This window comes from Melospiza georgiana, chromosome 23 (assembly GCF_028018845.1).
Source record: "Melospiza georgiana isolate bMelGeo1 chromosome 23, bMelGeo1.pri, whole genome shotgun sequence".
Classification (NCBI taxonomy): Eukaryota; Metazoa; Chordata; class Aves; order Passeriformes; family Passerellidae; genus Melospiza; species Melospiza georgiana.
In genome coordinates this window covers 8,812,310-8,826,604 of record NC_080452.1, presented here as the reverse complement: position 1 = coordinate 8,826,604, position 14,295 = coordinate 8,812,310, and the positions used below count along the sequence as shown (strand labels likewise).

The 14,295-nt window shown below is 63.4% G+C and overlaps 2 protein-coding genes across 6 annotated transcripts; one reads left to right on the top strand and one right to left on the bottom strand.

The window, feature by feature from the left end:
- Window positions 1–3,334: 3,334 nt before the first annotated feature.
- SMIM29 (small integral membrane protein 29) lies at window positions 3,335–5,000 on the top strand. Of its 2 annotated transcripts, none has more exons than XM_058039882.1 (5): window positions 3,335–3,702; window positions 3,903–4,076; window positions 4,158–4,183; window positions 4,252–4,357; window positions 4,596–5,000. In XM_058039882.1, the coding sequence occupies exons 2-5, from the start codon at window positions 3,966–3,968 to the stop codon at window positions 4,656–4,658; spliced, it is 306 nt and encodes a 101-aa protein (XP_057895865.1). In that variant the 5' UTR covers window positions 3,335–3,702; window positions 3,903–3,965; the 3' UTR covers window positions 4,659–5,000. The 2 variants fall into 2 exon arrangements, with proteins under 2 accessions (XP_057895865.1, XP_057895864.1); XM_058039881.1 differs by having other exon boundaries at window positions 3,335–3,739; window positions 3,822–4,076.
- A 163-nt stretch (window positions 5,001–5,163) lies between these two features.
- On the bottom strand, window positions 5,164–13,567 carry HMGA1 (high mobility group AT-hook 1). 4 transcript variants are annotated; one of them, XM_058039931.1, is made up of 6 exons: window positions 13,453–13,567; window positions 13,106–13,218; window positions 9,607–9,711; window positions 8,571–8,654; window positions 7,391–7,441; window positions 5,164–5,418 (listed from the first exon to the last, which is right to left on the bottom strand). In XM_058039931.1, the coding sequence occupies exons 3-6, from the start codon at window positions 9,706–9,708 to the stop codon at window positions 5,179–5,181; spliced, it is 477 nt and encodes a 158-aa protein (XP_057895914.1). In that variant the 5' UTR covers window positions 9,709–9,711; window positions 13,106–13,218; window positions 13,453–13,567; the 3' UTR covers window positions 5,164–5,178. The 4 variants fall into 4 exon arrangements, with proteins under 4 accessions (XP_057895914.1, XP_057895915.1, XP_057895916.1 ...); XM_058039932.1 differs by having other exon boundaries at window positions 5,332–6,346; XM_058039933.1 differs by having other exon boundaries at window positions 5,332–6,346; window positions 8,571–8,651.
- Window positions 13,568–14,295: the final 728 nt, after the last annotated feature.

Below are 14,295 nucleotides of genomic sequence, written 5' to 3'. Positions count from 1 at the left end.
TTTCTCCATTCCTCCCCAAAACAAGGACTCTCCATGGCTGGTCAGAGCTGTGGGGGTTTGTCTGCTTTGTGTCTGAGCTGGTACCTTCGACCTCACCCCCACCTGCAGGACATCCCCGCACGATTCTGACCTCTCATCTGTGGTGTCTCCAGAAATTTGGAGGGCTCTCTGTGTGTGAAGCTGGGTGGTGCAGTGGGGTCCTGTCACGAGGGGTTTCCTCTGTCGAGTTGTGTGTGAGAGGGAGGCCGTCACTGTCATTAAAAGAGTGAAAAATTGAAAAAATAAAATCGCTGGGTGCCAGTTTGCCGAGAGTGTGGGCTGTAATCTAGTGCCAACCAATAAACACGCCAGTATTTCACACGGCTCTGCCTCCTGCCTGGTCTCTGCATCGTGGCTGAACTCGGAGATTGGGCAAGGGTCACCCAAGGAGAAACTCTGCCTGTGGTGGCTTGGGACAGCCACGGCCTGGAAGAGGAACTGGAGGGATGTCACCGACAGCCTGGAGTTGGGATGGGCTCTGATGGGGCATGGAAGAGGAACTGGACGGATGTCACTGACAGCCTGGAGTTGGGATGGGCTCTGATGGGGCATGGAAGAGGTGGAGGGATGTCACTGACAGCCTGGTGTTGGGATGGGCTCTGATGGGGCATGCACCCTGCAATAAAAGGAGCATTTTAAGGAGAGAGCCTGGAGGAGCCTCTGAATGTGCTCTCACCTCTTTCACAAAATCCTTCCCACAATGTAAATGGGACAGAGGCTGGCTGGAACCTGCACCGAGAGCACCAGCACTGCGTGGTGCCACAGCGGCTGCCCGCCTGCCCACAGCCAGGCGATCTCCCTCATTCCCTGCCAAGCAAACCTGTCCTGGTGCGGACACCCATCCCTAGGCCAGCCCGTACAAATTCCCTTGGGGATCTGGCTGTGTCCCGGCTCCTCCCTGGTGCTCCCCGCAGCTGCGGCGGGAGCCCAGGGCAGAGTTAATCCGGGCTGACGGCGGCGTTAATGCCTGAGCGGGCAGAGCCGGGCCGGCTGCGGCCCCGCGGGCACCGGGCACCCCCGCCCCGGCCTTTCCGGGCGGGTGAGCAGCCGCAGGGATGCGCTGCCTGGAAATCCGGCCACTCGCGCTCAGCTGCTTAAACGGGAGCTTAGCGGCTCAGCAAAGCTGTCCCCAATTATGTGCTGGGGGCCGAGGAGCGCAGCGGAGGGGGGTGATGGCTCACAGCGGGGTTTGGGGCAGAAACAAATACCCTGTGCTGCTAGTCCGGCTTTGTCCCCCCGGCTGACACCCTGGTCACAAAGGTGCCTTGTCCCCAGGATGGGTGGCGATGCTGCCCTCAGCCTTCCCAACATCCTTCCCCACCCCAAGGTTAGCAAGGGGGTGATTCCTCCAGGGATGAGCAGGTCCTGTGCTGCCCCAGCTTTGACTCCCCTTTTTCCCTCATCTGGGTGCTCTGGGAAGCAGTGGATTGGTAAAAATAAATGTCCACGTGGATTGGAAAAAAAAAAAAAACAAACCAAAAAAACCCCCAAAACCCTGGGGATGCTGCAGGTGTCCTGGGCCGGCTGTGGCCATGTGGAGGGGCTTGGTGGCCCTGGTCTCCTCCCAAGGATGCTGCTTCCCCTGCAGCACGCATGCTCCTCCTGGCCATGTGCTCCCACTCGCTCATGCTCTCCAAGGAGCTTTCCTAGAAATTGATGGATTTATTTTTAGCCCTGGCGCAGCAGGGTTCAGCTGGGAGGGGATGGGCAGCAGTGGATGGTGGCAGCAAGGAAGGCTCCCGAGGTGTCAGTGCTGGGCTGGGGGGGACCAGGGGTCCTGTCCCACTCTGTGGTTCCCCCATTGCAGTGGGGAACAGGGACTGGGGCTGGTTTGGGAGGGGTCTCTGGGGCAGGGGGAGTCAACACAGACAGGGAAACCAATGCCACTGCTGGGGAGAGTGGGGTCAGTGTGGGCTGGTGGGGCCAGCAGGATCCCTGGGGACAATGGGACCCCAGGAACAACCGCAGTTGGCCACTCTTGGGAGAACTGGTGCCCCTTCCTGGTTTGGAGAGGGGAAAATAACCCTGCATGGGCTGGGCAGGAGGTGAGGCAGCAGCGCAGGGACTGGTATAGGCAGAGGGGCAGGCAGGGTACAGCTGGCTGTGCCATGGGCAGGTTCACCCCAGAGGCTGCAGACCAGCTGCTGCTCTTCCCCACCAGCTCAGGAGGCTCTGGATGCTCCGCAGGGCTGAGCCCTGCCCTGCTGCCAGCCCAGGGGCTGTGTCCCCCCAACCCTGCCATGTCCAGGCTCGTTTTTCACCCCATTCCCCCGATGATTATATTTTGTCACTGTTGGGAAGCGCAGTGGGGCCCGGCGCTCCCCGGTGTCCCCCGCTCCTGCCTGACCCACTTAGCGGCACCATCTGGTGCCCGCGGGCAAAGCGGATTAGCCCCGCGGCCGGGATCAGGGCTGGGGCGCTGCCACCCTGTGGGTGACACTGCTGGCGCCGTCACAGCCCCTGCCAAAGTCCCCACGGGCCCAGCCTGGGGGAGAGCGGCCACGGCAGGAGCCCCACAGCAGCCCCCAGTGTGGGGGGACCCTGCCTGGCACCCCTGAAACCCGGCCATCCCAAACCCTGCGGGATGGTTGTCTCCCACCACAAGCATATATCCATCCATCCATCCATCCATCCATCCATCATCCATCCATCATCCATCCATCATCCATCCATCCATCATCCATCCATCCATCCATCCATCCATCCATCCATCCATCCATCCATCCATCCATCCATCCATCCATCCATCCATCCATCCCTCTCTCTTCTCTCACCCACACCCCCAGCTGGGCCAGATGTTCAATTCCCCCATCCCTCCCTCCATCTATCTGCCCACTCCTCTGTTCGCCTTCCTTGTGCCCCCCACAACAGCGGTTTTTTCTTCCTTTCTCCCGATTTTTTGCCCCGATTTTCCCTTCCTGGCCCTCCCGGTTCGCATTTTCCCGTTTTCCCCGCCTTTCTCGGCCCTGTTTCCCTTTTCTCCCCTCACGCGTTTTGCCGCCCCCCCCGCCCGGTCTTTGCCGCCCCCTGCCGGCCGCGCGCCGCCACGGCCCCGCCCACACAGCCCCGCCCATTATCCCATCGCTCCGCCCCCTGCCGCGCGCGCGCTCGGCCCCGCCCCGCGCCCGTCACGCGCCGCGCGGGTTCCGGGTGCGGGCGGCGCGCGCAGGTGGGCGGGGCGGGGCGTGGCGCGCGCGCGGGGATCCCCGGAGTGGGGGGGGGGGGACCCCGGGGCATCCCGAACCGGAGCAGGAGGAAGAGGGGGCAATTGGGGTGGGGTCCGGGGCCCGAGGGTGTCCCGGGCGCAGCCCAGTGCGGGGGTCCCTCCGGTCCTGCCGCTGGTGAAGGCGGAACCCCCCCAGCCCCAGCTCTGCAGGGAGGGGGTGCGGAGTGCCCCTACCGGCACGGGGTGACACCGGCAGGGGGATCATTACCGGGTAGTTGGTTATTGCCGGGCGGGAGGTGGGTTATTACCTGTGCGCTGGTCATTCCGGGGCGGTGAATTCCCGGGGTGCGGGTCATTACCGGGCGGTGGGTTATTCCCGGACCGTGGGTTCCCGGGTCGGGGTCATTCCCGGCGGTGGGTTATTCCCGGGCAGTGGGTTCCCGGGCTGGGGTCATTCCCTGGTGGTGAATTCCCAAAGTGGGGCTCATTCCCGGGAGGTGAGTCATTCCCAGGCAGTGAATTTTCGGGGTGCGGGTCATTCCCGGGCCGTGGGTTCCCGGGTTGGGGTCATTCCCGGGCGGTGGGTTCCCGGGTTGGGGTCATTCCCGGGGTGTAGGTCATTCCCGAGCGGTGAATTCCCGGGGTGCGTGTCACTCCCGGGGTGCGGGTCACTCCCAAGGCCGCCCGTGGCTTGCAGAGCTCCCGCGGTGGGGCCGGCCGGGCGCGTCCCCCCGATGCGGGCAGGAGCCGGCGCTGGGCCATGAGCAACGCCACGGCGCCCACGGCCGCGGGCGCGGCGGGGGACTCGCTGGTGGGCTCCGTGCTGGGGCCCTTCCTCCTCCTCACCCTCCTCGGCGCCCTCCTGGCCGCGGTGAGTGCTGGGGCGGGCTGGGGGCTCCGGGGGTGCCGAGCCCAGCGCGGAGCCCCGCGCCGCTGATGCCTCTCCCCGCAGGTGATGTACGTGAAGAAGAAGCGCAGGTGAGCGGGGCCGCGGGGCCGGGGGCTGCGGGGGTGCGGGGGCAGCGCTCACCGGAGACCCCCGGCAGGTCCGACCGGCTGCGGCACCGGCTGCTGCCCATGTACAGCTACGACCCGGCCGAGGAGCCGCCCGAGTCCGAGCAGGAGCTGCTGGTGGAGGCTGAGGAGGCTCAGGTGAGTCGCTGTGGTGGGAATTGGCCTTTATCCGGTTTTTCCATGAAGAATTCAAGGAGCAGCAGCAGCAAGTGAGGTGTCTGTCCCCAGGGAACTCTGGGGATCATTGAGGTTGGGAAAGGCCGCCAAGAACGCTGAGCGGGGCTTTGGGTGTAGAGCAGAGGTTTTTGGGAGGGCTGGGCTGCGTGGGCAGCGCATTCCCCGCCCTGGGCTGCAGGTGTGTCCCTCTGTGTTGCAGGTGGTGCCCGGCTGGGGGGGACCCTCGCCCCCTTGGCCCCCGCGCCGGGACTGGAGGGCCTGACCCTGCCTGGAGCACCGGGACCGGATCCTGCCCGCGGGAGGGAAGGGAGCACGGGGGCAGCACTGGTTTCATTGGCCAGAACGGGCAGGACGTGCCCACGGTGGTGCCATGATGCCACAGCTGCTGTCCCCACCTCTGAGCACTGACCAGGATGGGACATCTCCTACCTCAGTGCCTGGTTTTGCCATTTTAGGGGTATTTCTTTTGCTTGAACTGCTCCAGCAGCCCCTTGGAAAGCCCAGGAGGGTCCCCTGGGGCTGGCAGATTGGCAGGGAGCAGCAGGTTCCGCTGGCACGGGATGCCTGGGGGAAAATGGGGTAAATAAACGTGTTTCTGCCTTGGTCCCGGGGTTCCGAGTGGGGCTGGGGGTTCCGGGCCTCGGGTGGGAGTTTGGGGGGCAGCAGGGCTCTGCCTGTTTGTGTTCCCATCCCTGTGGATGGCTGCATGTCCCTGTGGAGGAGATGCCCCAGAGGAGCCAGCCCTGCCCCACCCAGCCAGGGGGCCCGTGGACAGAGGCCGGTCACAAACATCCATAAAATGTTTTATTCAAGTAACTGCAAATAGGAACCCAAAAGGTCGTTAACAGTGAACCAAAAAAAAACCCAAACCGAACCCCGATTCTCTCCCGCCGGGGCCGCCCGGCACCGACCTCCGGTCCCGCTGCAGCCGTCGTGCCGGGGCAGAGGGGCAGGGGGAGCATCCCATGGTCCTCCCACACCTCTGCCCTGCCAGCCTCGATCCCTTGAAGCAGCAGAGCAAACTAGACCTCAAAATAACAATTAAAAAAAAAAAGAAAAATGAAGCCCAAAAAAAAGGGGAAAAAAAAAAAAAAAAACACCCCACAGCCCCCAGCAACACCCCGAAAACAGGAACCACCGAGCCCACGGTGCCCTGGCAGTGCAGCAGCACGCCTGTGAGTTCAGAGAGTGGAACTTAAATATCCAGAGGTAGTTGTGAATGAAAGGAAAAAAAGTACTCAACAAAAAAATATATATATACCAGAACCTATGAGGAGAGGGCTGCCCAGAGCCAGCCGTGCCCGGGCACCCCTGGGGACTGGCACCCCTCGGGGTGGGCACCCCAGGGATGGGCTCCCTTGCTGTGGGAGCTGCTCCCACGCACAGTGCAGTCACCCAGGACTGGGGGGACCAAGGGGGTTGCCCGGGGTAGCAGCAGGCCAGAGCAAAGGTCTAACGCATTTTGGGGGGGTGGGGGGTGTCTCATCTTCACTGCCCCCCCATCTCTTCCCTGCAGAGGCCCCAGGGCAGAGCCCAGTGCTGGGGGGGGCAGCCAGCCCCCACCTAGGCGGGGTGAGATCACTGCATGGGGGGCAGCGAAGGTGGGGGGTGCCAGCCCCGGCTCTGTGCCACGATCCCCCTTTCCAGCGGGGCTGCCCTGGACCCCGGGGCTGGGGAGGGGGAGCTGGGGCAGGTGCCTGCCCCGGGCGGGGGCTGCGGGGCCGCCCGGGTTGGGCCATTTTCCAGTGCTGCCGTTGTCTGAGGGTGAGGAGGGAGCGGAGGAGGGAGGAGGAGGAGGAGGAAGCCGGGGCGGCACAGTGGGTCTCTCCCCACCCCCCTCCCCCGGCCGCTGCGGGGCCGTCGGGCGATGAGGTAGCGCCGGCTCGGGAGGTGTCACTGCTCCTCCTCGGATGACTCCTGGGAAATGTTCACCTCCTCCTCGTCCTGCTGCTGCAAGGCAAGGGAGCGTGGCCGGGGGGTGTCAGGGAGGGCAGTGCTCCAGTGCCCCTGCACCGAGGGCTGGCCGGGCACATCACACGACAGGGGAAACTCAGCTGGGTCAAGCACTGCGCCCGAGCCCAGCTCGGAGGGAAATCCCAGGTGAGAAGAGCTGAGAAGCCCCTGGGTGGGCTCACAGTGAGGAGGGGAGACCGTTCCCCAAAACACCTCTGAGTGTGGGGCTGTGGTCACCAGCGGGGTGGTGGCAGCCCCGGGTGTCCCTGTCCAGCCCCGGGTGTCCCTGTGCAGCCCCCAGGCCGGGGTGGGAGGCTGTGACCGGTGACTCAGGGCTGAGTGAGCCTGACTCACAGCAGCCCCCGCTTCCTCCCGCTCCATTCACAAAAACGCCACCGCGCCTGCCAGAGCGGGACAGCACGTCCCGTGTCCCGGCACGGCCCCGCTGCTGGCACGGGACAGGCTCCTCCCACACCCCCCTGCACAGCCCGGGGTCACCAAACAGCTCCCGGCACCGTGGCACCGGCACGGGAGACCCCAGGGTGGCAGCTCGGGTTTGCAGCCCTGGCTGGCATCGAGGCCTCGGCTCTGCCAGGAATTTCAGTGGGAAAAGGAGCAAAATCTGGGACAGGCAGGGAAAGGAGATGAAACTCTCGGGGTAGCTGGCAGCCGTTTGAACCCAGGGGGAAAGGAGGAAAAACGGGATGGAGGAGGGAAGCTCAGGGAGGGAAGGGGGTGGCTGCACCCGTGGGCTGCAGGAATGCTGTGCAGGGACCCGGGCAGGCGTGTGCCAGCACGTCCCCAGGGCAGGACCAGCCAGCCAGCGCTGCTCTGGGGCCCGTGGGGAGGTGGGGAGGGCAGGATTCCTCATACCCACACCTCTGGAGGCTTCAGAGCCCAGCCAGGGCAGTGTCCGGCTGGCTCGGCTGCTCCGAGCTCCTCCAACCCAACAGCTTCCACCGCGCACTCCCGGGGCTCTCTGTGCCCCCCAAGTGCCCAGCGCCCTGCCAGGGTGGATGGGGAAGGGAAAAGCCTGCTCACCGATTTTTTGGGTCGCCCTCGAGGTTTCCTCCCTGGTGTGACTGCAGCTTTCTGAGCCGGGACAACAAAAAGGCGTTTTGGTCAGGCTGTCCCCAGGATGCTGGTGGGCAGCGTTCCCTGTCCTCCCACCGTGATTCATCACCCCAGTGGCATCTCTGGGGTGCTGCTGCCAGCCCCCCGAGCCCCCCCAGCCCCGGGATGCCCCTGAGTCACGAGGTGGGTGCAGGATGTGAGTCGCACATTTTACAAACAGCTTTATCTGGGGTGTCCTGGTGCTGACACACGGCCCCCAGCTCCCCCACCCTCCTCCTCGGGCCAGATTCCTCCCTCCATCCCCACCTCAGAGGCAGATCTGCCCTGAATTGTCCATAACTGAGCTCAGACAGAACCAGATCTGCCCTGAACTGTCCATAACAGAGCTCAAACAGAACCAGACCTGAACTGTCCATAACTGAGCTCAGACAGGACCAGATCTGGCCTGAATTGTCCATAACTGAGCTCAGACAGGACCAGATCTGCCCTGAATTGTCCATAACTGAGCTCAGACAGGACCAGATCTGGCCTGAATTGTCCATAACTGAGCTCAGACAGGACCAGATCTGCCCTGAACTGTCCATAACTGAGCTCAGACAGAACCAGATCTGCCCTGAATTGTCCATAACTGAGCTCAGACAGAACCAGATCTGCCCTGAACTGTCCATAACTGAGCTCAGACAGGACCAGATCTGCCCTGAACTGTCCATAACTGAGCTCAAACAGGACCAGATCTGCCCTGAGCTGTCCATAACTGAGCTCAAACAGAACCAGATCTGCCCTGAACTGTCCATAACTGAGCTCAAACAGAACCAGATCTGAACTGTCCATAACTGAGCTCAAACAGAACCAGATCTGAACTGTCCATAACTGAGCTCAAACAGAACCAGATCTGCCCTGAACTGTCCATAACTGAGCTCAAACAGAACCAGATCTGCCCTGAACTGTCCATAACTGAGCTCAAACAGGACCAGATCTGGCCTGAACTGTCCATAACAGAGCTCAAACAGAACCAGATCTGGCCTGAACTGTCCATAACTGAGCTCAGACAGGACCAGATCTGCCCTGAACTGTCCATAACTGAGCTCAGACAGGACCTGCTGTGGTGCCAGCCCCCAGCTGCAGCAGCCCCATCCCAGGTACCTACCCTGCCCTTTGTGGTGGCCTTGTTTTTGCTGCCCTTCGGCCGTCCACGGGGTCTCTTGGGGGTCGGGGCCTCGCTGGGCTCCTGCTGGAGGGAGAGCACAGGGGGTTTGCACGCCCACAGCGGCTCCCAGTGCAGCCTGGGGGTCCCTGCAGACCCTGCCGGGGCAGGGATGCTCCCGTGTGGTACTGGGAGCACTGGTCCCACTGGGATTGGTGATCAGACACCAGGCACAGGCTCCTGTGTGTCCTTCAGCATCACACAGGTGACCTTTTCTACCCCCAGCATCACCCACTCAGCCCGGCTGGACAATCCCCACGGCCCCTCAAGCCAGACCCTGCTCAGCAGCCGAGGAAGTGTCACAAATCACCTTTTCTGCAGGAAAACGATGTGCACCAACCCCACCGGCCTCAGGGAGGGGCTGAGCGGGGTTTGGTACTATAAAGGCTCCAGCAGCATCTTATCTCTCTGAGCAGCTTTTGCTAATGGGGCTTTAATTAGCCTGTCTGCAGAGGCAGGTTCAGCAGGGCCTGGGGAGGGGCAGGAGAGCCCCCAGCCGGGGCCAGGAGCTCTGGGGGGGCTCTGGAGACCCCCAGGAAGGGCTTGCTGGGGAGGTGCTGCCCAAAGGGGTAACAGGGCTGCACTGGGGGTGTAGGTGTGGGGGGGGTTTCCTGCTGCCCCACACCCTGGGGGTGCCCAGTGCCCCCTTTCTCACAGGGGATCCCACACCCTGGGGGTGCCCAGTGCCCCCTTTCTCACAGGGGATCCCACACCCTGGGGGTGCCCAGTGCCCCCTTTCTGACAGGGTACCCCACACCCTGGGGGTGCCCAGTGCCCCCTTTCTCACAGGGGACCCCACACCCTGGGGGTGCCCAGTGCCCCCTTTCTGACAGGGGACCCCACACCCTGGGGGTGCCCAGTGCCCCCTTTCTGACAGGGGACCCCACACCCTGGGGGTGCCCAGTGCCCCCCTTTCTCACAGGGTACCCCACACCCTGGGGGTGCCCAGCGCCCCATTTCTCACAGTGCCCCCACGTACCTGCGGCTTCTTCCTGGGCCGCCCTCGGCCCCTCTTCTCGGCCACGTCTTTCTCCCCTTTGGAGGCCAGGGGCTGGCTGGATTTGGCGCTGGATTCACTCATCGTCTGTCCCAGCAGGGTGAGGAGGAGTGGGAGGGAGGGATGGAGGAAGGTCGGTCAGGCATGGCTCTGGCTCACCATGACATCCCCCAGCCCTCACCCTGGGGCAGCAGAGATGCCCCCTGCCTGCTCCTGGCATGATCTGGGCAGAAAATGCCCTGGCTGCATTTTGAGCCCATGGCACAGCCACCCACAGCCAGTGCCCAGCTCCTGGGGTCCCCTCAGGCTTTTGGGGAGCAGCAGCTTGGCCAGCCCATCCTGCATTGCCTGGCCCCTTTCCTCGAGGAGAGGAGAGGCTCCAGATTTAATGTGGAATCCCAGATGTGCTGCTGGCACTGGTGAGTTGAGACAGGGTGAGCGGTGGCATTGGGGACTCTGGGTGTCTCCTGAGGGGTGCCAAGGCCATGGAGGGGGGCTCAGGGTCCCACAGCCCTGCTCCCCACCCTCAGCACTGCTCCTGCTGCCTAGCTGGGGTTGGGGACACCGGGTTGTCACCTCCCCTGTGCACGTCCCCCAGGGCTGCACAGCTCTGCCCTGCTCTTGGAGCAATTCCACCCAGGAAAAGGCTCCATCTTCCCCTCTCCACCTCGCTGCTTCCCGGGGGCACAGGGAAAACCTGCTTTTCCAGAGCTGTGGGGTGGCTCCGTGCCCGGGCTGGCGGCAGGAGGGACTCGGGGCGGGAAGCAGCAGGATTGCTGCCACAGCCCCGGTGATTGTGGTGACCCCACACAGGTGGGGTGACCGTGGCCGTGCTGGGGACACCTGCCCAGGTGAGGCTTTCCAGAGGCTGTGTGCCCAGCCTGGGTGTGCTGATGGAGGCACCCTCCTACCTCCGGGATAACAACGTTCAGTTTTGAGGAGCTGCTCCCCATTTGATGGTGTTGGAGCAGCTGGGACAGCAGGGCTGTGGGGGCAGAGGGTGCCGAGCCCCCTGGGACACTGAGCCTCGCTGGGGAGGGTGTGGGCAGCACATGCAGCCCGAGGAGCCACTCTCAGACCTCTGAGCCTTTTCAAAAAACAGGCGTCAGCTCCTGCTCCCCTCTGGAAGTGACTCATGAGTGCAAAACAACAACAAAAACCACCCTCGGAGTCTTTTTTTTTTTTTTTTTTTTTTTGGGAGACAGAAACCAGGCTGTAGTGTAAACACCCCGAAAATATTACTCACAGCATCCCAGAGCCCTTCAAGGAGTCTCTTAGGAAAAAATAGAAGTATGGTTTAGATTTAGGCCAGCAAAGGGCCGGCTGCTGCTCGGGCTGGGACGGGGATTTTGTCTCTTTTTAAGTCAATTTCTGTCAGAGGCAGAGCAGCCTCGAGCTGCTCCGTGCCCCCTCCCGCAGCTGGAAACAGATGGGCCCAGCATGGCCCCCACCCTGCTGGGCTCTCCTGCCCTGGAGGAGGGAGCAGAGCCCACAGAGCTCCAGCCTGGAATGCCAAGGGGACCCTCCATGGGACGGGGGTGCTGCTGGGTCTTCCTCCATCCCCACTGAAAGCAGCAGCAGCTGCTGCAAAGTTGTTGGTGCTGGGGTAAAGCACGTGCAGCTCCCACCCACCCATCCATCCCTCCCCATCCCACCCACCCATCTCTCCTCATGCCACCCTTCCCTCCAGCACCTCCGAGCTCTCTGCAGGGGCTCCAGAGCTGAGAGGACTCGGGGGGGCTCAGGCAGAGGGGGTTGGGAAGGAGGATGCTGGAAATGGGGGATGCTTCTCGGCCATCCCAGCACCTCCCCAGCCAAGCCCCGATCCCGAGGGCAGCCCCAGCTCCCTGCGATGCCCCCGGCTTTGGCAGCACCTGCCCCGGGTGCGCTGCCAGCCTTGTGGGACCGCGCCGGGCACATGGCGGGAGCAGCCCCGGCCCTGCTCACACGCAGCAGAGCCACGCAGGGAGGGAGGGAGCAGCTGGGTTGCCATGGAGGAGAGGAAGCAGCTGAGGGAGAAACCTTTCCAGGCAGCGAGGAATCAGTGGGGGGACGCGGGCAGGGCCTGCCGGGCTCCCCGCGGCCGGGGGCGGGGGGAACATCTCCGCACGCTTCGGAGGTGGAGGGGCCACATCTGCCTCTCGACGGAGGGAAGGAAAAACCTCCTCCCCTCTCCATCCCTGTGCACGCTGAGCCGGCGGGCCCTCCTCCCCCAGGCCGATGGCTCCCTCTGCTCCGCACAGCGTGAGGCGGGCTGTCCTCGGCAGCCACCTCTGGGTTGCACAAGGGCCAACCTGAACCCTGGGAGCGCCGCTCCCGCCCGCCCTCGGGCCTGCTCTCGCCCTGCCAGCCGCCTGCGCTGGCTTATGCTGCTCTGTGCTGATAACCCCATAAATCCCCCGCTCCTGCCACCTACTCTTAGATTAAACAAACTGGCCCAGGAGAAGCGGGGAGATAGGCGGGGGCCTTAGATTAAAAAAAAAAAAAAAAATATATATATATATAGATATAAAAATATAAATATATATATATATAAGCTCTTCACGCCCAGAAAATCCAGCCCGATGGCAGCTGGAGAAGGATCCCAGCCGCACCTCCTGGCAGAGGGATGGGGAAGGAGGAGGGGAAGGAATCGTGGAGCAGAAGTTGAAGAGCCTGTTGGGCAGGGGTGCGGGCCGGGAGCGATGTGCGGGCTCCTCCTCAGCACAGACCCGCCGTGGGGCTGCTCGGAACCCCACCCCGGGGCTGCCATTGAGCAAAGTCCCCCCCTTCCTTCCTGGGATGCATAATAAAAGGAAGTGATAAAGGAAAGGAAGGAGGGAGGTGGAGGAGAAAGAAAAGAGGCAGGAAGGGCACCATCAGGGCTTTGTGAAGCCCCTGTCCTGTGGTGGGGGGGGTGGTGTAATAAAACCCCTCGTGGAGCCGGCGCCACGGGCGGCCTGCGGGGCTGGCGGGGTGCGGGGGCACCATCCGGGGGGCGGCCGAGCCCCGGCACCGCAACTTCGCCCCGAGCCGCGTGTGCTCGACCGCCGAGCGCCGGCCTCGGCCTCGCCGCGGGCCCGCGCACGTCCCGCCGCCCCGGCCTCAGCGCCGGGCCCCGCTCGCACCGCGGGCCCCGCGCACCTTGCACGGTGCCGGCCGTACCGGGGCCGTACCGGGGCCGTACCGGGGCTGTGCCGGCCCTCCCGGGCTCGGTGCGGCCCGTTCGCATCACCCACAGCCGAGTTAGTGCAGCAAAGTCGCGACCCCCGCCCGTCCCCCCCCCCCCCCCACCCCCGGCTCGGCCGCGGCCCGCCAGGTGCACCACGCCGCTATTAACAATAATTAATTAACAGCGATAATAAAGCGAGGCACGGCGAGCCGCGCACGCAGCCGCGTCCCTGCAAAGCCCCACACGCCGGGGCCGATCGTGCCCCGCATGCGGCGAGGGGAAGCGGAGCCCCGGCCCCCCGCAGCAAAGGAAGAGGAAGGTGGCACTCACAGTCAGCTTGATCGCGTTCGCCGTGGGTTTTGGGGCCGCTCGGATGGTTTTGTTTTTCCCGGCGGGTCTGTGTTGCGGAGCGAAGGGACCCCCCGCCCGCGGCGACTGCGGATCTGCAAGGAGAAGAGAAGAGGCTGCGGCTCAGCCCCGCATCCCCGGCCCCGCCAGGCCCCGCGTATTTATATAAATAATAAAGAGAGAGAGAGAGAGGAAAAAAAAATGCTCCAGGAGGAAGGAAGCTGGGTCAAAATCATTTGCAGGGAACGAGGGGAAAAAAATAAAATAGGAGGGGGGATAAAGGGGGGAGAGGGGGAAAAAAAAAAACCGGAGCGAGCTCCTAGCCTTACTGGAGGGGATCCAGCTGCTAAAAATAGCAAAATCACACTCGAAATTAAATAAGGGCAAACAGGCGAAGGGAGCTCCCAGCGCCGGCGGAGCGGGGGAGGCGGAGCCGGGGCCGCATCACGGCGGGGGCGGCGCGGGGCGGCGCGGCCGGGAGCGATAGGGCCGTTCAAAGCGCTGCGGCGGCGGCTGCGCCCCCGGCCCGGCCCTGCCCGCCCCGGGCTCCCCGCGGGCGGAGGGAGCGTCCCCTGCCAGGCCCGGCGGGATTGAGGCACCCTCGTGTTCCCGCGCTGGGAATGCTCCCGGCTGGGGCCGTACGGGGGTGGTGGTGGTGACCCCCCTATGCGTGATCCCCCATCGTTTTTCCCCCTCTCTGTATTTTGGGCTGGCGTGGGGGGGTTTGGTGTCCCTGTGGGGGCAATCGCCATGTGCTAATGGCCGGAGCACGATGCTCCTTCTGTTTGCTGCCTCCTCACCGGGTTAACCCCCGCAAAAGCTTCTGGTTCCCATGTGGAGGCAGCAGCAGTGGGGGCTCCTTCCTCGGGGCTCCCAGGCCGCCTGGAGGGTGCTGTGATGTCAGTTTAATGTGTGATATGAATTTAATGTGTGATATGAATTTAATGTGTTACTGCAGCACCACTGCCGGAAGGGGAGGCTGCTGTGGGAGCAGGTTCTGCTCCCTGCACGGTGGGGTTTGGGGGTCATGGGTGGCCCCAAGGCTCTCCTGGGCTTTAGGCAGCTGCTGGGCTCAGTCTGCAGTGAGGAGCTTTGTTCAGAATTCCTTGGTCGGTTTGGAAGGGGTTTGGGTCAGTCTGCAGTCAGCTGAGATCAGCTCTCCAGTGCCGTAC

Coding starts and splice junctions, on each gene's coding strand:
- SMIM29 (XM_058039882.1), top strand. CDS start 3,966: ATGAGCAACGCCACGGCGCCCACGGCCGCGGGCGCGGCGGGGGACTCG. Junction 4,184..4,251: donor TACGTGAAGAAGAAGCGCAG/GTGAGCGGGGCC, acceptor GACCCCCGGCAG/GTCCGACCGGCTGCGGCACC. Junction 4,358..4,595: donor TGGAGGCTGAGGAGGCTCAG/GTGAGTCGCTGT, acceptor TCTGTGTTGCAG/GTGGTGCCCGGCTGGGGGGG.
- HMGA1 (XM_058039931.1), bottom strand. CDS start 9,708: ATGAGTGAATCCAGCGCCAAATCCAGCCAGCCCCTGGCCTCCAAAGGG. Junction 8,655..9,606: donor GGCCCAGGAAGAAGCCGCAG/GTACGTGGGGGC, acceptor CTCTCCCTCCAG/CAGGAGCCCAGCGAGGCCCC. Junction 5,419..7,390: donor GAGGGCGACCCAAAAAATCG/GTGAGCAGGCTT, acceptor TTTGAGGTCTAG/TTTGCTCTGCTGCTTCAAGG.